We start from the raw sequence: 20,945 nt of genomic DNA, 5'->3' as shown, positions 1-20,945 counted from the left end.
ATAGTATAGGGTTCAGGCACTTGTCTCTTTCTTTTGGGCCATGCGTGGTGATGCTCAGGGCTCTTCCTGGCTCTGCACTCAGGACTTACTCCTGGCGGTGCTCAGGGGACCATATGGAGAGCCGGTGCTCGAACCCGGGTCGGCTGTGTGCAAGACCTTAACAGCTGAACTATTGCTCTGGCCCCTGAAGTACTTGTCTTTTTTTTTTTTTTTTTTTTTTTTTGCTTTTTGGATCACACCCGGCAATGCACAGGGGTTATTCCTGGCTCATGCACTCAGGAATCACTCCTGGCAGTGCTCGGGGGACCATATGGGATGCTGGGAATCGAACCTGGGTCGGCCGCGTGCAAGGCAGACACCCTACCTGCTGTGCTATCGCTCCAGCCCCTGAAGTGCTTGTCTTAGTCAAGAGTGGCTCCAAACCAAACATGACCCCCCACCCCGCCTTCCCACCACATGCACACACAAATTGAGAAATTTTTACTAATGTTGGCATGAAGTGGTAGATAGGAGAAGTATACTTTAATTTCTTTGCCTGTTTGTGTTGGGTTTTGGGTCGCACCCGGCGATGCTCGGGGCTTACTCCCGGCTCTGCATTCAAGAGTCACCCCGGGTGGTGCTCGGGGGGCCCTGTGGGGTGCTGGGGCTTGAACCTGTGTCGGCTGTGGGTAAGGCAAGCGCCCTACCCTCTGTACTATAGCTCCTGCCCTGGTCTGTCTTAAGAAGAAAGCTCTGGAGGAGATAGCTTAAGGACGGTTACCGTGGTTGAATCTCTGAGCCGTTTTGAGGGGGTGAGATACTGGGTCACACCCAGTGGCGCTCAGGGCTTACTCCTGACTCAGTGCTCAGAGGGTTACTCCTGGTGGTGCTCAGGGGACAGTTGCCTGCAAGCTATCCCATCACCCTTGCCCTGGCCCCAATAGTGGACATTTCTGCTTTTTGTGTGCGTGTGTTTGGGGGGGGGGGTCCACACCCAGCTGTGCTTGGGACTTACTCCTGGCTCTGGGCTCAGGGATCACTCCTGGCGAGCTTCAGGGACCCTCTGGGGTGCTGGGGATCGAGCCCGTGTTGGCCTTGTGTGAGGCGAGCGCCCTGCCGCGTGTCGGGGGCTTTGAGTGTAGTTTCATTATTCTTTTGGTTCTGGGTATCAAACTCGGGGCATCCCACGCGCAGGCGGGTCTCTGCTGCCGGGCTCCCTCCCTGGCCAGTAGTGGGGCTTGGGCTTAATTACTAGAAGGATTGGGACTTGCAGGAATGTTCCGGGGGCTCCCAGGGTCGGGGGTTCTCAGGCTTGTCCCCTCCAGGGCCCCTGCGTTTGCAGGCGCACACATCCAGTCCCACGCACTGGGAGCAGAGAGGAGCGGGGGGGCGGAGGCCGAGGCCGGACACTCACTGTCCTTTTGTCTCTGACAGGGGAGGCCTCAGCAACATGCTGTTCCAGTGCTCCTTCCCCGACACCCTGGCCACGGTGGGCGACGAGCCGCGCAAGGTGCTGCTGCGACTGTACGGGGCCATCCTGAAGATGGTGAGTGGGACGCGGCGGGGCGCCAGTGCGAGCTCTGGTTGGTTGGACGGGCTCGTGTGTGCGCCCTCGGTGAGATCCTCTGTCTGCTTAATGCTTATTAGCCAACCTGTACAAACAGTCCTGGTTTTTCCCTCCAGAAAGAGCGACGCTGTTAAGTCGTGGGTGGTGTCTGTGAGGCCGGTGCTTTCCGCACATCATCACTCAGGCTGCAGTGTAATCACCCTCGCCCTGAGCACAGAGTCCGCGCTGTTCAGGTTTCTTACCGCCACCTGATCTCAAAGCGTCTTGATTGTTGCCCGGTCTTCACCGGTTGGGGGATACGCCGAGGACCCGGTTGTTGATTTCGATTTTAAACCTCTACCGGGAATGTCTCGTCCCGCGGCCCGACACAGTTTTGGCCGTGCAGTTCCCTGGCAGTGCTGTTTAGCATCCACTTCCCTTTTCTTGGGGAGAGCCGGTCAAGAAGTTGCCTGGCTTCACTTTTCCAGAGGTCGGTCTAAAACGCAGGTCACGTCCAAGTCAGTGAAAACTAGGTTTTGGAAATACCCAAAACCGGACTGGCACTGTGGGTGTCAGTCCATGTGGGAATTGGCCCTGGGGCCCCAGAGGTAGGGCAGTGGGCCAGGGTTCAGTCCCCTGACACCCCGTACGGTCCCCTGAGCACAGCTGGCAATGGCCCCAACCCAGACACAGACAGACCAAAAGGAGTCAAAGTGTGCTTGTGAGGGGCCTTCTCCACCTGGGCCCGGAAGTGGCCGTTTCTCGCCCAGTGGGGCCCACGCCGTGGCTGGACCCTGGGAGCAGTGGCCCCGTGCCACGTGCCCGGGGCTGTCCGTGTCTCCGAGTGGCAGTGTCCCAGCTCAGCGTTTGAGAACCCGGACGATGTCCTCTGGCCCCTGTAACGACATCCGTCTCTGGCTGTTGTGCTTTGAGCACCGTGGTGGGCGATAGGGTTCATTTGTTCCCAGCTGACCAGAGTGCTGGCGTTGTGCCTGCTGGCCTGCAGTGCCCAGGTGGCCAGTGGACAGAGGTGAGGAGCGGAAATGGCACTGGGCTCCTCTCGGAGTATCAACCCCCGGGGGCCGGGCTGCTGACTGAGCCCCCCGCAGTCGGGACAGATGCTTCCCTCCTCCCTGAGGAGAGTGACTAGACACTGATACTGGGTCCCTTTGAATCCAGCTAACCACTCATAGTAGCCCCCTAGAGTAGTTAAACACAGTAAAAACGTCCGGGGAGAAAATCCACAAATTCTGTGTCCCTGTGTTTAAGGAGAAGGGAGCCTTGGGATCACAGGACGCAGAGGGCAGAATCATTGAAGTCATTTGATTTTTATGTTTGTTTGCATTTGGGGTCACACTTGATGGTGCTCAGGGGTTCCTCCTGACTCTCCACTCAGGAATCACTCCTGGCAGGGCTTGGGGACCATGCGGGATGCCGGGGATTGAACCTGGGTTGGCCGTGTGCAGAGCAGACACACTACTGCCCCGGCCCCTGAAGTCATTGGAAGTAGAGTTAATTCGGAGTCCGGCTGTGGCCACACGCGTCCTGGCTGGGCTGGGAGCACCCCCACCGACAGGCTGAGCTGCGCGGGAGAGGGAGCCCGGCTGGCCAGCTGCCGTGGGGCTCGGTGGCTCGAGGAGGCCAAGGGAAGGGACGTGGAGCAGAGACGGACAGGGAGAGGGGTCGGTGCGGGTGGGTGAGCCGGCGGCCACGCTGTGCCTCCACACAGCAGACAGCTCGCTCATTTTTGTTGGAAAAACGCTGTTCTTTGCTGATAGGTTGGAGTCTCTCTTCTCAGTGTAATGACTGAGTGGAGTCGATTCGTCTAAATACTGAGAAGCCCAGAGCCTCACACGTAAGCATGTTTCGTGACCCACCGCCAGCGAGCACAGTGCCGGGAGCCCGGCTGGCCAGCTGCCGTGGGGCTCGGTGGCTCGAGGAGGCCAAGGGAAGGGACGTGGAGCAGAGACGGACAGGGAGCTGCCGGCGCCTTTATTATTATTATTTTTTTATTTTTTACTTTCTTGCTTTTTGGGTCACACCCAATGATGCACAGGGGTTCCTCCTGGCTCTGCACTCAGGAATCACCCCTGGCGGTGCTCGGGGGACCATATGGGATGCTGGGAATCGAACCCTGGTCGGCCGCGTGCAAGGCCGACGCCCTCCCCGCTGTGCTATTGCTCCAGCCCCGGGCAGCTTTAGAAGTTGAGCTCGACAGGGATTTCACCATCGATCGTCAATGTTTTCCCCAAATATTTTGCACGTGGTTTAAGTTTCCCCCACCCCCTGGGCTGGGAGCACGGTCTCAGGCGTGAATCTGGCCTGCAGAAAGGGAGCAGCTAGGGGTCACGCTGAGGCTCCTCCTCTGTCAGAGCAGAAGTCACAGAGCCTGTTGTGCTGGTGAGAAAGGGCCGCAGTTAGGAGCAGTGAAAGCAGACCCGGAGCCCAGGCTTCCGTCACGTGTGGAGTCAGGATGGAATTGAACGTGACCCAGCCCCCAGGCCCTGCCCTCCTGTCTCCACGCCCAGGGCCACCCCCCCAGGGTGCTGGCACCCGCGCCTCCTTTGGGAGAGGCACACGGGTGGACGTGTCACCACCGGGTGCGTGTGCGCCTGGCTAGTCGGCCTCTCCCGTTCTCCTCGTGAGCTTTGGGATTTTTACCTTTGAGAATCAAATCCAAGTAGAACTGCCGAGCGCTCTGAGTCCCAGGCAAGTGATGATTTCAGATGCCGAGACAGTCTTCAGCTTTCCCACTTTCCATCATCGTGGCTCTTGGAGCCGGGTGGCGGCCCTTCTTCCATAGTCGCAGTGAAGTGGCTGGGGCTTGGTCACCACTGGGGCCAAGGCCATGCTGTCCCCGGGAAGGCCAGCCTGGCACTCCCAGCTCTGCTCGCCTCCGGTCCCCAGGACTTCCAGGAGAATCTGAATGGGACAAGATTGAGACGAGACACGAGGCCTTAAGAAAGAGGTCCACAGTATTAGTGTTTAAACACCCTTAACCAGGATCCGGGTCTGAACTTAAGGTGGTATATATATCACTGTAATTTAGTCTTAGACTCTTAGAGTAGCTTTAATTTTAATGAGGAGGTTATTTTCTTAGCTTCTTACTTGAAGAAAACTGAGTTCAACTTTTTTATAAGCGTATTCAGCAGCTCTTCATAACAGATAATGCGAAACATATTATTTCGGTTGTGTTTTGGGACAGGGATTGGGGTTTGAGATGGAAACATCCCGAATTTGGTGGTGGGAAGGTGTATGGTGGTGGGATTGGTGTTTGAAAATTGAATGTAGTCAAACATTGTGAACTAACTTACAAAATTTAAAAATTAAAATAAAAGGTAATGTGGAATTCATTCCCAATTCAATCAGCTTAATCAATGGCTAAATAAATAGCAGTGCTCCTACATTATTGGGGGAAAAAAACCCTGAGTTCAACCATAAAACCATCATTAACCAAAGCAAGACAGTAAATAGCCGTTTCGAGGCACCAGTCTGTCTTTGCAGAAGGAAACTTCTAGAAGAGAGCGCAGAATAGCAAGGTTGCTCTCCGTGTAACTTGATTTCCCCCTTCTGATCCTGGGAAGGAACATGAGCTCTGCGGTGCCCGGTAGCAGCCTTCGCTGCGTACAGTGACCAGTTTGCTTATTTGTCCTGAGTTGTGGAAGACACAAATGTCAGTGCGTCTTGTCCACTCGGCGTCGCCTGTGCGTGTGTGTGTGTGTGCGTGTGTGTGTGTGTGTGTGTGTGTGTGTGTGCTGTGGGTGAGCAATCTGCCTCCCTGGGCAAGAAGGTTCCTGATACACTTCGACCGTCTCTCTTGAGCGTCGTCTGGGAAAATGTTGTCTTGTCTCTTGAGTACTAGAAGGCAAATCTTAGTGCTTGTTTGACTGCTGACCTTCATATAATGAAAAACGCCAAGGCACAACGCAGGTGTGATTCGGTGACAGGAAAGACACGGTCCTTAGATTCCAGGAAAGCCATGGCATCTTACCCTCAGAGAGATTAGAAATTAAGCCCCACTCGAAAATGTGGACCCTCCCACAGAGGGGAGCAGCGCGCCGGGCTGTGGCTCCGAGGAGGGGACTCTGAGGGCCTCTCCTGCCGGACACGGGCGCTGACCGCGTAGACGTGGGCGCTCAGCGTGCTCCCGGGCGTTGCAGCCTGGTCGCTGGGGGCCCACTACTGCGAACCATCCGGATGTCTCTGAATTAAGTTGACTTTTTGCTGCGTCAGAAACAGCCCCTTGCACCTCCATACAGTGCGGTCACAGGCGGCCCCAAGCAGTCTGTGCGGACACAGCGCTGGGCGCCAACACCTCTCCGCGCTGGGCACGTTCCCATGGGCGTTGGGCCTCTTGTTTCTGGGCCTCTCCTCGGCTCATCCCCCTGGGACGTCGCCAGTGACTCCAGCCCTCCCGTGCCTGCTCTGTCGTGCGCCTCTGGGGACACCACATACTCCCGTGTAGCCTGGACATGGGAAAGTGTCTGTCCGCGGCTCTCGGCGGGCGCGGGGACGCCACCTCAGCTGTGTGCCTGTCTTTTCCGCTGCAGCCTTGGCCGTGCTGTCATGCCTGGAGCACTCCGGTTTCCAGGTGACAGACACAGACACAAGTCACCATATAGTATGAATCCCCTGAAGTTGAGCGTTCTCCACCGCTTCCTGCCTTTCTGTAGTTCTGGGTTTTAAGAAATGCTTTGTGGTTTTTTGTTTTTTTCTCTTTGGGTCACACCCGGCGATGCACAGGGCTGACTCCTGGCTCTGCACTCAGGAATCACTCCTGGCGGTGCTCGGGGGACCCTATGGGATGCTGGGGGTTGAACCCGGGTCAGTCACGCGCAAGGCCAATGCCCTCCCCGCTGTGCCATCGCTCCAGCCCCAAGAAATGCTTTTTAAAAAGAAAGCTGTCCCGCTTTTGCCCAGAGGCACCAGCTTTGGCGTCGGCCTCGCTGGGAGGTGCAGTGAGTGTGGCTCTGAGCGCTGGGGGCCCCGCCCGTTTCTTCTGTTTCCTCAGTAGAAAATGGCAAACTCGGGGCGTTGGGCCTGGCGGGCCAGGCCTCCTCAGGGCCTCTCGGCGGAGGAATGCTGTGATGCTCTGGTCCAGGCTTTCTTACTGCTCCTAGCAGAGAGCTTCGTTCCTCTCTCCGTGAGCCCCCAATACTGTTGGGGAGCTCACAGCCCCCCAGTCCTGCCCACACACACTTAGAGCCTCGGCCTGCAGCAGCCCTGGGGTTGGGGCCCACGCACGGGCCTTCTGGGGCACTGGACAGGGAGTCCTCTGCTGGCCCCCACGCTTCTCAGCGCTGTCTTTTGCCTGCCCAGAGTGTTGTCGAAGTTCTGGCTTGGGCCCGGGGCGTGTCTCGGTGGTAGCGTTTTGCCTCGAGTGCTCGGTGCTCTGGGTTCGGCCCCGGTGCTGCCAGAGACACTTTCCTCGTGGACTTCTGTCTCCTCATGCCCGAGGGTTAGCACCCGGTCCTGCTGCGTTCAGGCGCTGGGACTGGGGCCAGGGCCCGTAGGACAGCAGGCAGGGCACTCGCCTTGCACGCGGCTGACCCGGGTCTGGTCCTCAGCGCCTGTGTAGCCCCCCCCGAGCGCTTCCAGCAGTAATTCCCGAGCTGCGCCCTGGCACCCTGGGTGTGGCTCCCAACCCAACAAGGCCTAGGCTGTTTGGGGGTAACTGAGGGTTGTTGATGACTTCATCATTTTTTCCACAGAGGCACCAATATTGCTTCATGCCTTTGGTGTTGCTACACTGCGTCCACTGCCAGGAAGGATCCTTCCACTGCCTGGGGTATCCCTGGGGGTCAGGGAAGGTTCTGCGGAGACTTCCACACAGTGTTAGAAATCACTTGTCTGATGCTGAGCAACTGGACAGCAGGAGGCACTTTCTTTGCCTGCCGCTGACCTGGCTTCAGCCCTGGTATCACGCAGGGTCCCCCGAACCCCGCCAGGAGGAACCGCTGAGCAGGGCCAGGTGTGGCCCCAAAACAGAACAAAGGAAAGGACCCCGTGGTCTGAATTTCTTTCTTTTCTTTTCTTTTTTATTTTTTTGCTTTTTGGGTTACACCCGGCGATGCACAGGGATTGCTCCTGGCTCTGCACTCAAAAGCTACTCCCGGCGGTGCTCAGGGGACCAGATGGGATGCTGGGAATCGAACCCGGGTCGGTCGCGTGCAAGGCAAACGCCCTACCCGCTGTGCTATCACTCCAGCCCCATCTGAATTCTTAAAAATCACAGGAGCAGTAGTACAGGAGGTCTGGCACTTGCCTTGCACTTGGCTGACCTGAGTTCGAGCCCCGGCACCCCGTGTGGTCCCCTGATCATGGCCAGGACGAATTCCTGAGCGCAGAGTCGGCAGGGCGCCCCTGAGCCTCGCCAACTGCCAGATGAGGCACAGACACCACCACCACCACCAAAAAGAAAAAAAAAACAAGTCACAGGCAGCTCCCAGAAGCTGGACATGCGCAAGTCACTGTTGGCTCATATTTTAATGCGGTTCTGTAAAACCTTCCCATGAGCTGCTGCAAACAGCACAGAGGCGGTCAGGAGAGAAACCAGGGGGGAGGCCCATGAGGGCGACCCGGGGACGTGCTCCGTGTACAGCTGACGGCCCCTGGCCGCTGTCCACCTCGGGCAGCCTGCCCGGCCTCGCTTTCAGAGCGAGGGGGAGCCTTGGGAAACCGAGCCTGCACTGGGACGCGCTTTTTGTCTCGAGTATAAAAGCCTTTCTCAAGTGAAGTGTTTCAGGGAAGCAGCATTCGAAGCCTGCGCCAAAGGCATCGTCCAAGTGCCAGGCGCTTCTCGGAGCTGCTTTGGGTCTGGGCGCGGGAGGTGCCCCGGGCTCACGGCGCGCCCCGCTCCCGAGCCTCACCCCTGCTCCCCACACTCGGTAGAAGTAAGTGTGCGAGGGGGAAATTCCGTTTCCTCCTCCGCCTGGCTAATGGGTAATGGTACTTTCTGGAATTCAGGTCTTAAATTTTAAAGTTTGTTGAGTGAGCAGTTCCCGAGGTAGGATGGAGATGAATTCCTGGCAGTGCCCGGGCCCCTGAGCATCCCCGGGACCACCCAGAGCACTGTGGAGTGTGGCCCCTCCCTCTCTCTTCTTCCCCCGCTTTTTACGTCACCCCTGGCAGTGCTCAGGGGTAACTCCTGGCTCTTCACTCAGAAATCACCGTAGCGGAGCTTGGGGAACCATGCGGGATGCCGGGGGTCGACCCCGAGTCCCCCAACCCCGTACTATCACCCCGCCCCTCGCCTCACCTTTCTTCGGGGAGTTTCCATCTAGACCATCAAAGCTCTTTAAAAAGACACGAGCCCTATAATTCTCACGTCAGATTTTTTTTTTTGATTGTTTGGGTCACACCCAGTGATGCACAGGGTTTACTCCTGGCTCTGCACTCAGGAGTTACTCCTGGCGGTGCTCAGGGGACCCTATGGGATGCTGGGGATGCTGGGAATCGAACCCGGGTTGGCTGCGTGCAAGGCAAACACCCTACCCACTGTGCTATCGCTCCAGCCCTCTCACATCAGATTTTTAAGTAATTACTGAATATAAAATCATTTGTCGTCAGATTTGTAATAGGGAGCATTTGGATTTTATTATATGATTTAGGGAATATCTTATTTATTTGGGCCATGCCCAGCGACGCCCAGGGCTTTACACCTGACTCTGCTGAAGGGGCACTCCTGAGGGAGTATTCCTGGCTGGTCTCCAGGGACCTGGTTGTGTTTGGGTTCCAACATGGCTGTCCCCTTGTGTTACCTCTCCAGTCCCTTATGAAACTTTCATTAGAATTTAAAATAGTTGGAGGAAAATTTGGAGCCTACGAACGGTTTGAGGCTCTTTGTGTTCCTGGAGAGAGCAGACGCCATTGGGCTACGCTGGCACATGACAGGGATGAATGGAGACGTTACTGGCGCCCACTCGAGCAAATTGATGTGCAACGGAATAAGTGACAAGTGACTTTTTTTTTTTTGCTCACTCTCTATGTGTGTGTATATTTACACACATGTGTACTGAGGCGACGGAACGCGGGCTTCAATGGTGTTCTGACAGGGCAGGGCCGGCTCAGTACTTCATGTGGAAACATGTATTTATTACATCCATGAAGACAGGCCTGTTACGGTTGGCGCCTGGGCACGGAGTGGCGGCTTCCGAGAGCACCGTCCGAGGGAAGGGTCTTCTGTGACTCAGGACCCCCCACTGCAGCTCCCTAAGATCCAGATCGAAAATAGCAGCCCCGTAGCCCTTGAGGATGTCCGAAAGCGGTGCCCAGGTCCAACCCCGTTCCCGCCGCAGGTCACGGCCCTGCTGACTCCCGCTGCCACCAGCCTCTTGGAGCTCCCGGGAGCCAGGGCAGCAGGGGGCTCTGGGGCTTAGCACCCCCTTCCATCAATACAGTTCTCTCGTGCCAGGGCGCCGGCTGGCCTGTCCCCCTACACCAAGGCCTGTCCCCTCTGCTGGGGCCTGCCCCCTACTGTGCCCCCTCTGGCCTGCCCGCCCGTGCCCTGTTCCTTGCGTGGGCGTCGCTGCATGGGGGTTCCCTCTGCAGCCCCCCGCTCCTCACTGGGACCGACCCATAGTAGGCACACAGTGGAGTCCCACTGAGGAACGCCAGAGTCAAGTCCCAGGTGACACACACGGAACAGGGGCCCTGAAGTTAGGGGTCAGGCCTTGCCGCCTCCTCCCACCTGGCGAAGGCTGCCACTCTCTTCCTCGGGCCTCACGGTTTTGCAGCTCATCGTGAAGGGATTTAACCCGTGGTGCTTTTTTGTCAGAGAAACGCAGGACAGAGAGAGAGAGCAGCGAATAGTCCCCGTTTGTACTCTGCACTTCGTACAGGATGTCCCCTCCTGGGGGCTACCGTGTGCCTGCCCGTGCCTTGGGCCGCCCTGGGCACCTGCCTGGGCGCTGGCGAGCAGGACGAGGCTCCCCCGCCGCCCGGAGCAGGCGTCCTTGGCACCGCGGTGGAAGGGAAGGGGGTTGTTCCTGGGGCCTCCGAGAACTCGCCCGTCCACCTTCAAAGCGCTTCCCTGTGGGCAGGCCCGGTGTCACGTGGTAGGGGCCTTCCCCGTGCCAGTGTTTGGACTCGGGATCCTGACACGAGCAAGTTTCGGGGCTGTCCTGGCGAGCGTGGCGTGCGCCCTCCCCCTGCCCTGCCCGCACGGCTCTTGCCGCTGCCTCCATTTCCTGCTGACGCAGCTGGGCCGGAGCGTGACCCGGTGTCTGTGGCCGGAGGACCCCGCCGACCCTCCCTGCGCAGTGACACTGGGACAAGGTTCGCCCCGTCGACTGCACGCCCCATCCTGGTGAAGGGGGGTGGCTGAGAGCGGGCTCAGGGGCGAGTGGGACAAGTCCCGCACTGAACACGAGTGTGGGCTGAGTACCCCCCTCGGGCACCCCGGCTGGCCTGGTGGCCGCGGCTGGTGTGGTCACGGTGCCGCCTCTCACCGGAAGTGTTTGCTTTTTCTCCCCCGTAGAGGTCCTTTAATACGGAGGGATCCGAACAAGCTCAGAAAGAAAGTGAATGTCAAGTGAGTGAGTTCCCAGGCGTCTGGGCGAGGGCGACCTGCTCTGGGCGGCCTGTCTCAGTGGACAGCTGCGCCAGAGGGCCTGGCGTGTCCCGGTCCTGCTGGGAGAGCAGAGTCAGGAGCCGGCGTGCAGGAGCCGTGCTCGGTGCGGAGAGGGCGGGTGGGCGTCTGGCCGTGTGTTTGCGCGGGGGGCAGCACCCAGTTCCACGGCTGCCTGTGGTGTGGGGGGTGGCCATCCCGGGGGGCAGCAGCCTGTGGTCCTCCCCTGCTCCCGCCGGCACCCAAGAGGCTCCCCAAGGGCTGGTCTGTTCTGGAGAGACACGTGCACCTTCAAGGGAGGAGTGGGGTGACGGCTGCGCCCAGAGGGGCATGTCCGACTGCCTCCCCGTCCTCCCCGCTCCAGGAGCGTGCTCTCACGCTACTCTGGCTCTCCTGGTGTCCAGGGGCCGCGCCAGGTGGTCTGTCTGTGGGCACATGGCCCCTGGCAGCGCCTCTGTGACAGTCGCAGATGGTGCGTTTGGGGCCAGCGGGCTGGGTTCAGGGCTGAGGGCGTCTCTCTGCTGGAAGCCGCTGGCCGAGTGGGGACCCCCCCACCCCCGGCCTCCTTCTAACTCGGGTCCTTGAGCGCCCTGAGCCCGTCCCTGACTCGACGTCCCTGCTCCCCGCCACCGCCCCCAGGGCCATTGTCACCCCTCACTCCTTGTCCGGCACTTTGTGACTTCCTGGGGCCCGGTGCCGGGTGCCCAGTGGACACCCGTGTTTCCTGGATGGGTAGTCGGGGACCCACTTTGGAAGCAGAGTGGACAGTTTCTGACTTAGGCATCAAGGTCTGTCCCGAGGAGGGGGCGGCTGGCTGTGTACACCCCAAGGGGTGGCGGGCACGGGGCTCAGCCAGGTCCCTCCGTGCCTCGCAGCAGGCGGAGGAAGGAGGGGGACCAGGGCATTGATAGTGGGGCGAGGCTCCCCCCTCACGCTCCCACCTCCCTCATTTCCGCGTCCACCCTCCCTGCTCCCCTCTCTTGCCCCCCACCCCCATCTCGAGGGTCTCCCCCGCACACACAGCATCAGGAGTCCCAGGCCCCGCTAGTGGATCTGCGTGGGAGCCGACAGCCCCGAAGGAGTGGCCACCACGGCCCCAAGCACAGGGCCTAGCTGCTGGCGAGGCCACCTGGCACAGTTGCTGGCCGGGACACCCCGGCGCCAGGAGCACCAGTGCCCGCGGCCCAAGGGTCCCGCCCCCACAGGTGGCTGGCAGACCGCGCCCCTTGCTCCGTGCCCAGGGACTGCGGTGCTCAGGCAGGGAGCTAGGGCTTTGCCTCTTTCAGGAAAGGGAAAGTCAGTTGGGACGTCCCCACACTGTCCCCTGGCTTTCCGGGAGTTCTGCTTATTATCACAGGAGGAAATTCCGGAGGGGAAGTTTCTGTTTGGTTTGTTTTTTGGGGGTGGGGTACGCCCCTGCAGGCAGGGCGGGTGCCCTCCCTGCTGTGCTCTGGCCCCATGAAGTGGAGATTCTTATTTTTTGGGGGGGGGTCACACCCGGCGATGCTCAGGGGTTACTCCTGGCTCTGCACTCAGGAATCACTCCTGGAGGTGCTCAGGGGACCATGTGGGATGCTGGGAATCGAACCCGGGTCGGCCGCGTGCAAGGCAAACGCCCTCCCCGCTGTGCTATTGCTCCAGCCCTGAAGTGGAGATTCTGTTAAGGTGGGCAGAGGCCAGAGAGAGGGCACAGCAGTGGCACGCAGGGGGCCCCGGTCAGTCCTGGGCACTGCTGGCCCTGCCCAGAGCCCACACAGAGAGCGGACAGGTGCTCAGCGGCCCCGGGCCCGGCGTGTCCGAGCGCTGCTCCTGCCGCTCGCTTTGATGCTCTTTCTGTCCTGCCCCTTTGTGTGGGCTTTTGTTTGGGGCCGTCCTGGGGATCCCCATTCTGCGCTGGGCTCCCGCAGAGCCGCGTCCGGTCCCCTGCCCGCTCCGAGCGCCCCTCGTTCCTCTGAGCTTTCTTCTCTCCGGAGGGGTCCGGCCTGGCGGCTGCTACACCCCCAAAGCGGGTCCCGTGTTTGCACACTGGGGCTGGAGCTCCCGGAGGCCTGGTGACTCCCTGCCTGCGCCGAGGGGGCGGGGGGCGCGGCTAACCATGGGTCTGGCTGATGACCGGCCCTAGGGAACTGATGAGCTTCGGGGACTCCTGGCCACGTGCTCACCTGCTCGGGAGGCTCCGAGAGTGCCAGGGACAGCTCAGGCGCCTTTGACCAGAGGGACGGCTGCAAATCTCAGACCTTTGAAGGGGAGGTGGTGTTAGGGGAGGCAGCCGGGGCGGCCCCGAAACCCACACAGAGCAGGTCTGATACAAGGACTCTAGAACCCAGTCACCACGGGGCCCTGCTGCGGTGCCCTCGCCGCAGACCACACCGGCAGGCGCTGGACCCGGCAGTCAGGATCTGAGCCTCGCGTGCGTGCGTGCGTGTGTGTGTGTGTGTGTGTGTGTGTGTGTGTGTGTGTGTCCTAGCAAACAGACCCATTTTCTGTCAGCGTATACTGGAGCTTGCGGACCCTCATCAGTACCTTTCCCCCTTTCTGCGGTTCTGGGGGTGATAGCCAGGTGCTTTCCCTCCCCTCCGCCCAAGACCGGGCAGGGCCCTTCTGCTGGGCCGCTCGCTCTGGCCGGGCCTGGCTCCTTGAATCAGCTCTGCAGGTTTGTCCTCCGTGTCCCTGCTCTGTCGCGCCTGCAGGCACCTCCCCCGCTCTGGCTTTGTGTTTGTGAGAAGAGTTTATGACGGGGCCGGAGAGAGTGTGTCTCTGCCCTTCTGGGGGCTCGGGTTTGAGCCCCTGCCCCACCCCCAGCTGCAGTCCTGGGGGGCCCAGAGCCCCGCTGGGTCCGTTTGAAAGGTTCTTTCTCGGGGGTCATCCCCGGCCTCCTGCCGGCTCATCGTAGCAAGGGCGAATCTCCTCTGGTGTTGGTGGACGTACGGTGCAGTGGGTGATGCACCATCCTGTGCCGGCCGGCGCTGGTTCAGTCCCCGACATCCTACACGGGCCCTGAGCACTGTCGGAGGAGGCCAAACCGAAGAGCGGAGCTGGGCCCCGCCCCTCTGCACCCCAACACCCCCCCACACACGGGAGGGACTCAGGCTGGGCAGCGGCCGTGAGCGGGGGCCGGGCCGGGTGGCCGCATCCGCCCGCGGAGCCGGGGTGCCCTTGGCCAGGTGGCCGCCCACCGTGCCCCGGAGTTCACCCCAGGACGGCCTGCACCGCGGGCACCGGGCGGGGCGTTGCGGCTGTGGCCTTTGAGAAGGTGCCAGGCCAGACGCAGAGAAGTTCAAAAATAAATCGAGCGATATGAAACATCGATCGAGGTTCTATTTTGGGCGCCGGCGACCTAGATCGAACTTGAACGGTGCGCCTGATCAATGAGGCCCCCGTGACCCCCACCCCCTCGCTGTCTGTTGCAGGGCGCCGAGGCCATGGTGCTGGAGAGCGTGATGTTCGCCATTCTGGCCGAGAGGTCGCTCGGGCCGAAGCTCTACGGTATCTTTCCCCAGGGCCGCCTGGAGCAGTTCATTCCGGTGAGAGGCGTGTGCCCGCCCGTGGTGGCGTCATGGGGCGGGGGGGGGGGGGGGGAGCAGGGAACGACTCAGTGATGCCACCGCGGCCCGGCTGCAGAGTCCAGAGCTCTGGGCCCAAGTCATGTGACACGTCGCCGCTGGACTGTGCCAGCGTCCCTCCTGCTGCCCCCTCCCCCCCGACTGTGCTGAGGCCAGGCCTCGCGGGAGGGCTGAGCCCATCTCGGAGCGACAGGACACAGGGAGGGCGCTGACCTTGCACACGGGGCCCCTGGGTTCGATCCCCGCATCCCGTATGGTCCCCGAGCCAGCCAGGAATCAGTCCTGAGCACCGCTGGGTGTGACCCCCAAACAACAACGAGAAACTGAAGCCGCAGGGCTGAGTACCTCCGGATGTGGCCCCAGGGCCCTGAGCCCTGCTCGGGGTGCCCCATCTCTGTGGAACCACAGCCAGTTGCCCAGGGCTTATGGGCAGACTTATGGTTATGGGTTTAGGGGGGGTTTCTGGTTTCTGGCCACACCCGGCAGTGCTCAGGGGTCACTCCTGGCGGGGCTTGGGTACCGTGTGGGGTCCCGGGGGTGGGTTGTGGCGCCCGGTGAGCCGTTTAAGGCAGGTCCTGACCCACGGTCTTCCCTCCCCGCCCCGGGGCCCAGCTTGGTGGCCTCGGCTTTGGCCCAGCTCATCTCGAGTGCTGGGGAGCTGGGTTCTGTCTCTCCTGGTCCCCTTCCGCAGGGCACAGGAGGGCAGTGACCGCTGAGCACGGGAGACTGTCTCATTTCTCAGCGTCCTGAGATCATGTGTGAGCACATTCGCGTTTCTGTCCTTTTATTTGTTCCCGCAGCGGTGGGCTGGACTCAGGCCTGTGCACGCCAGGGGGTCCTGCAGGCCCACGGGGGTGCCCTGCGCCCAGGGGTCTTCCTTGCCCTCCTCGGGGGCCCCGCGTAGGGGGGCTGTTGGCGCCAGGAGTGGGGGACAGTGCGTGCGTCTCCGGCTCCAGCTCGTCATGGGGGGTGTCCCTCTTGTTTAACTATGAAAGGGGACACAGAGACCTCAGCATCTTGCCCTTGGCCACACAGCGTCCGAGAGCGTTCCTGGGGCTGCTTCTCCTTGCAGTTCCCCTGGGTCCTTCCTGGGCTGTAGCAGTGCCTGGGGCCGTGCCTCCCCCCAGCCCGAGCACGGGGGCATGAGCAGAAAGTCCGTATGGAGCCTCTGCTTTGGTGGGGCTTTGCCCCCCAAAACCCAGTTTGGGGGTGCCAGGGACCCCATGAGAATGATGGGAAATGGCTCTGCAGGACCCTGACCCAAGTGTCCGAAGGCGGGGGGCAGGCTCGCGAGCACTGCGGCCTGGATGGGGGCGGGAGGGCGCCCAGAGGCTGGCGGAGGCCGACGGGGAGCCCGCCAGGCTAGGGGTGAGCGTCCCTACCAGTTGGGAGCCGGGGGTGGCGGCTGGACCCCAGCCGTGGGCCTGGCGCTGTGCCCTGCATGATGCCCCCGGGTCGGGTGGGGGGAGCCTCCGGTGCCCTCGGGGCTCGGCAGATGCCAGGTTCCAACTCCCTGCCCGATTTCAGAGTCGGCGCCTGGACACGGGCGAGCTGAGCCTGCCGGACATTTCTGCAGAGATAGCCGAGAAGATGGCCACTTTCCACGGCATGAAGATGCCGTTCAACAAGGAGCCCCGGTGGCTTTTCGGAACCATGGAGAAGTAAGTGGGGGCCCCGTGGCCATGGGGCCGTGGTGCCGGGCCACCGTCACCTGCTGCCGGCCCGTGACCCGTCCCCTTCGCCTCCAGGTACCTGAGCCAGGTGCAGAGGGTCAAGTTCACCGGGGAAGCCAGAGCCCAGCAGCTCCACAGGCTGCTCGGGTACGACCTGCCTCGGGAGCTGGAGAGGCTGAGGTGCGTGTCCTCTCCTGGGGCCCCGCGAGGCCGCGGGCAGGGCGGGCGCGAGGGGACGCGGGTCTCCGAGCAGCGGCCGTGGCGGCCCAGGACTGTTCGCTTCAGCGGGACACAGTGGGCAGTGGCCGGAGCTGCGAGGGGCGGCGTCCTGCACCCAGGCCTGTCCCGGGGGCCGAGCTCGGTCTGGGCGGGTGTGGGCGGGACGTGCCGCTTGCCGCGAGCTGCCCGTGATGCCCGGTCCTTCCCCAGGTCCCTGCTCACAGCGACACCGTCTCCTGTTGTCTTCTGCCATAACGACTGCCAGGAAGGTGAGCACCGCTGCCCGCGTGCGTGTGTGCGTGGGCCCGCGTGTGTGAGAGCTTGTGTGCATGTGTGAACCTGTGTGTGTGTGAGCCCATGTACGTGTGAGAGCCCGTGTGCATGTGGGAACCTGTGTGCATGAGAGCCCGTGTGTGTGTGAACCCGCGTGCGTGTGTGAACCCGTGTGTGTGTGAGTCCGTGTGCATGTGTGAACCCGTGTGTGTGTGAGCCCATGTACGTGTGAGAGCCCGTGTGCATGTGTGAACCTGCGTGCCTGTGGGAACCTGTGTGCATGAGAGCCCATGTGTGTGTGGGAGCCCACGTGTATGTGTGAACCCGTGTGCATGTGGGATCCTGTGTGTGTGAGCCCGCGTGTGTGTGAACACGCGTGCATGTGGGAACCGGTGTGCATGAGTCCCGTGTGTGTGCGGGAGTTCGCATGCGTGTGTGAGCCCGCGTGTATGTGTGTACCCGCGTTTACGTGGGAGCCTGTGTGCGTGAGAGCCCGTGTGTGTGGGAGCTGCATGCGTGTGGGAGCCGCGCTGGCAGGCTTGGGCAGGGGGCGCCCCGGGCCCAGAGTGAGGCCTGCCGCCCCCTCGCCGCAGGTAACATCCTGCTGCTGGAGGGCAGAGAGGAGGCCCCGAGGCAGAAGCTGATGCTCATCGACTTCGAGTACAGCAGCTACAACTACAGGTGACACGACCTGCCGTCCCCGGGGCTGCCCTGGCACCGACACCCAGGGAGGCCGGGGGCCCGCGGGGGGGGGGGCTCTGCTCGGGGCCCCCCTGACCCCCTCTCGGCCTCTGTCCTCTGCCAGGGGGTTCGACATCGGGAACCATTTCTGCGAGTGGATGTACGACTACAGCTGCGAGAAGTTCCCGTTCTTCAGAGCCAGCCCGCACCGGTACCCCAGCAGGGAGCAGCAGGTGGGCGCGGGTGCGGGCGCGGGCCTGTGTGTGTCCCAGACGAGCCATCTCCTTCCAGCTCTTTCCAGAATGGAAAAGCAGCCTGCGCTGGGCCTTCCGCTCCTGTTCCGGGCCCTTACACCCTCTTAACTGCAGGTTCCGTGCCGTGCCAAGTTCCCACGCTGGTAGCTGTTGGGATGCTGGTTTTATTCCCCATCCCGAGTTGAGGGGACCCAGTGCCCCTGTGGAGAATTGTTCCGGGGCGTTGTCTCCTGGGAACCCCCTTCCATCCCTCGGCCCCCCCCGGCAGCCTGAGGAGTGAGGGGACAGGGGGCATGACGTGCAGGGAGGGACGGGCCAGCGCCGGCTGCTCTGCTTGCCCAGGGGCGCGTCTGCAGTGGCCTTGGCCTCTGTGGAGGTAAAACCGTCCTGGGGTTGCTGAGATCGTCCCCAGTCTGAGGGCGGGGCTGTTGGCTGCGTGCCAGAGACCCGGGTTTGATCCTTGGCACCCCATGCTGCCCCCTGAAGTGCCTCTGTTGATTTTAGTTTCACATCTGTCTCTGTCCATGTATGTGAGTGGCCTTTTGGGTTCACTTCAGCTGTTGTGGTGCTCAGCTATGCAGTGCTCACAGGCCTCAGGCTTTTGTATGTGCTCTGACACGTGAGCCACATCCCCGGCCCCTTGGACGTTCATTAGAAAAATTATTACTGAGAACCAGAGCAGTGGGACAGCGGGCACTGGCCGTGAGTCCAGTCCAGTGCTGTCTCCCGAGCACCGGCAGGAGCGATGCCTGAGTGCAGAGCCAGGAGTAACCCCTGAGCATCGCCGGTGTGTCCCCAAAACAAAACCAGCTTTAAAAAAATTAAGCAATCTATTTGCAAAAGAAGATGCCAAGAATAAAACTTGAAGACTATTTGTAGGGGGCAGAGAGAGAGAACAGCAGGTAGGGCTCTTGCAAGCAGCCAGCCCGTGTTTGATCCCCAGCGTCCCACATAGTCCCTTGAGCACTGCCAGGAGTAATCTCTGAGCATCAAAGAATAAATAACCCCCAAAAAACCTGGAAAAAATGCAAACTGTGATTCATGATCAGCTTTTGCCGCCAGAGCGCGTCAGCTGGCCCGTGGAAGGTTGGGGTTCTCCTGTTCTCTCCCAGGGCAGACCGGTGCACCCCCCAAACAACACACAAACCCTCTGGGCTTAGACACAGCTCCTGGAGAGCCAGTTGCTCTGTCCGCGGTCTGGGGTATCTCCCTGTCTGGGGGTCTCTCTCTGTCCAGGATCTCTCTGTCTGTGCTCTGTCCGGGGTCTGTCTCTCTCTTTGCACTCTGGGTGTCTCTCTCTCTGTTCTGAGAATCTGTCCCCTCTTTCTGTTTTGTCCCAGTGTCTCCCTCTGCCCTGTCTGGGGTTCCCTCTCCTCATCCCAGTGCAGGTGTGGCGGCCCCTAGCAGGGTCAGTGGTGGTCCAATAGCGTGGCCACCGGGTCTGAGTGCAGCCCTGAGATGGCCAGTGGTCCCCATGTCGGCTTCCGTTTCCTCGTCGGCAGGGAGGGTTCTGTCATCGTTCACGCAGAGATAAACAGTCAGAATGTGCCCATGAGGTTGTAGCGAACAGCCTGGGGTCCCCCCTGGGCCTGGTCCAAGGCCGGTGGCGGCCCCTCTGGACCGTGCTGAGACTGTGCCTGAACCTGGAAGTTTCCTCTGTGGTGGGGTGTGGGGGGCGGCGCTGGCATTGGACGGGGGGCCGAGGGGGCCGCCTGCAGGGAGGAGGCAGGGCTTGGGCGGATCCTGTGTCCAGCGTGTTACGTTCGTTGATTCCAAGGGGGTGCGGGTCCCCGGGGTCAGCGTTGCTTCTCTGTAGGGAATTAAGTGAACGAAGCCCCTTCGGAAGGAGCCCGCAGCCCCGCCCGGCTTCAGAGGCTCCTCAGAACCCGCGGCGGCTTCCTCCGCTGCCCCGAAGCGAGCCCAGGACCCAGCGCCCAGGTCTGTCCCCGGCCGGACACGCCCCCAGGGTCCGTCTCTGCTTCTTTTTGTTTGTTTTGGGTCACACCCGGCGATGCTCAGGGGTCCCTCCTGGCTCTGCACTCGGGGATCACTCCTGGCGGTGCTCGGGGGCCCGGTGGGGTGCCGGGAGCCACACTGGGTTGCCGGGCAAGTGCCGTCCACTCTGCGTGTTGCTCCAGCCCCAGCGTTTGTTTCTGCCCGTCTGCTGGGAAGTCTGACATGTTGCTTTTTTTTTTTTTAAGCTCCATTTTATTTCCAGTTACTTGACGACATTCCACGAGGAGTTTGCAAACCTCAGCGATGAAGAAAAGTCCCGCATGGAGGAGGACATGCTGGTGGAAGTCAACAGGTACCGACCCCTCCGCGTGCTACAGGGCTGGGTGTGTGTGGAGCCCTTGGGTGCCTGGACAGTGCAGGCCCCGAGACACGCGCCTGGCATGCGGCTGCTTTGCTGCGATCACAGTTGGGGTTCCAGCACCTCAGAGGGTCCCCAGAGCACCCCCAGGGGTCCTTCCTGAGGCCTGACCCAGAAACCAAAGAAATCAAACAGAGAGCGTCCGAGCTTCTCCGTGTGGCTCAGGGCCTTCCGGTTCTGCCACGGTCCTCTCCCGCTGCCAGAGCCCCACGCTGTCCAGCCCGCGACCCACCCGCTCTCGCCGTCTCACGCACCCACGTCTGCTTGCAGGTTTGCCCTGGCGTCGCATTTCTTCTGGGGACTCTGGTCCATCGTGCAGGCCAAGATCTCATCCATCGAGTTTGGGTACATGGTATGTGCGGGTGACTCTTCCCTTGCCCCGGGCGCCTGTTGGCGTCTGCCTTTCAGAGCCCCGACCCCCGACAGGCTGCACGGGGGGCGACTCCCCTGCATCCAGACAGGCGCTGGCTCCAGGATGTCTCGGGACCTTTGACCCGGGGACCCCATGTGCATGCCGCGGGCAGGAGTCCGTGCCCAGTGCCCTGTCCCAGCCCCAGATGATGAGTCTCGGGAGTGCTGGAGCCCGCCTTCAGCGACCGGGCGGGACAGGGTCCACTTCTGGCCAGAGGGCAGCAGCGCACAGATGCACTCAGGCGGAAGGGGGCCCAGAGGGTTAGAGCAGAGCAGGGTTGTGACCCCTGAGGCCTTCAGAGAGGAGATTGCCTGTGATGCTGAGGGCGCCCTTTCCTGATGGAAGTCGCCCCTTCGTCCAGAGACGAAAGCTCCTGCTTCAGCGATAATGCAGGCCCACAGAG

At 61.2% G+C, this 20,945-nt stretch overlaps 1 protein-coding gene across 4 annotated transcripts in view; it reads left to right on the top strand.

Moving 5' to 3' along the window:
- Nucleotides 1–20,945, top strand: part of CHKA (choline kinase alpha) — a 36,734-nt gene that overhangs the window by 12,400 nt on the left and 3,389 nt on the right. For 2 of the 4 annotated variants that reach the window (XM_056131637.1, XM_056131641.1), the window contains exons 2-11: nucleotides 1,414–1,525; nucleotides 11,004–11,057; nucleotides 14,504–14,617; nucleotides 16,184–16,317; nucleotides 16,405–16,509; nucleotides 16,759–16,817; nucleotides 17,415–17,502; nucleotides 17,627–17,735; nucleotides 19,958–20,064; nucleotides 20,401–20,482. In XM_056131637.1, coding sequence (XP_055987612.1) covers nucleotides 1,414–1,525; nucleotides 11,004–11,057; nucleotides 14,504–14,617; nucleotides 16,184–16,317; nucleotides 16,405–16,509; nucleotides 16,759–16,817; nucleotides 17,415–17,502; nucleotides 17,627–17,735; nucleotides 19,958–20,064; nucleotides 20,401–20,482 — 964 coding nt within the window. Of the gene's footprint in view, nucleotides 1–1,413; nucleotides 1,526–11,003; nucleotides 11,058–14,503; nucleotides 14,618–16,183; nucleotides 16,318–16,404; nucleotides 16,510–16,758; nucleotides 16,818–17,414; nucleotides 17,503–17,626; nucleotides 17,736–19,572; nucleotides 19,676–19,957; nucleotides 20,065–20,400; nucleotides 20,483–20,945 lie in introns of those variants that run through there. The other 2 variants (XM_056131638.1, XM_056131640.1) reach the window with 2 other exon arrangements.

This window comes from Sorex fumeus, unplaced genomic scaffold, assembly GCF_029834395.1.
Source record: "Sorex fumeus unplaced genomic scaffold, SorFum_2.1 ptg000093l, whole genome shotgun sequence".
Taxonomy (NCBI): Eukaryota; Metazoa; Chordata; class Mammalia; order Eulipotyphla; family Soricidae; genus Sorex; species Sorex fumeus.
The sequence above is the reverse complement of the archived record's forward strand: the minus strand, read 5'-3'. Positions and strand labels throughout refer to the sequence as shown.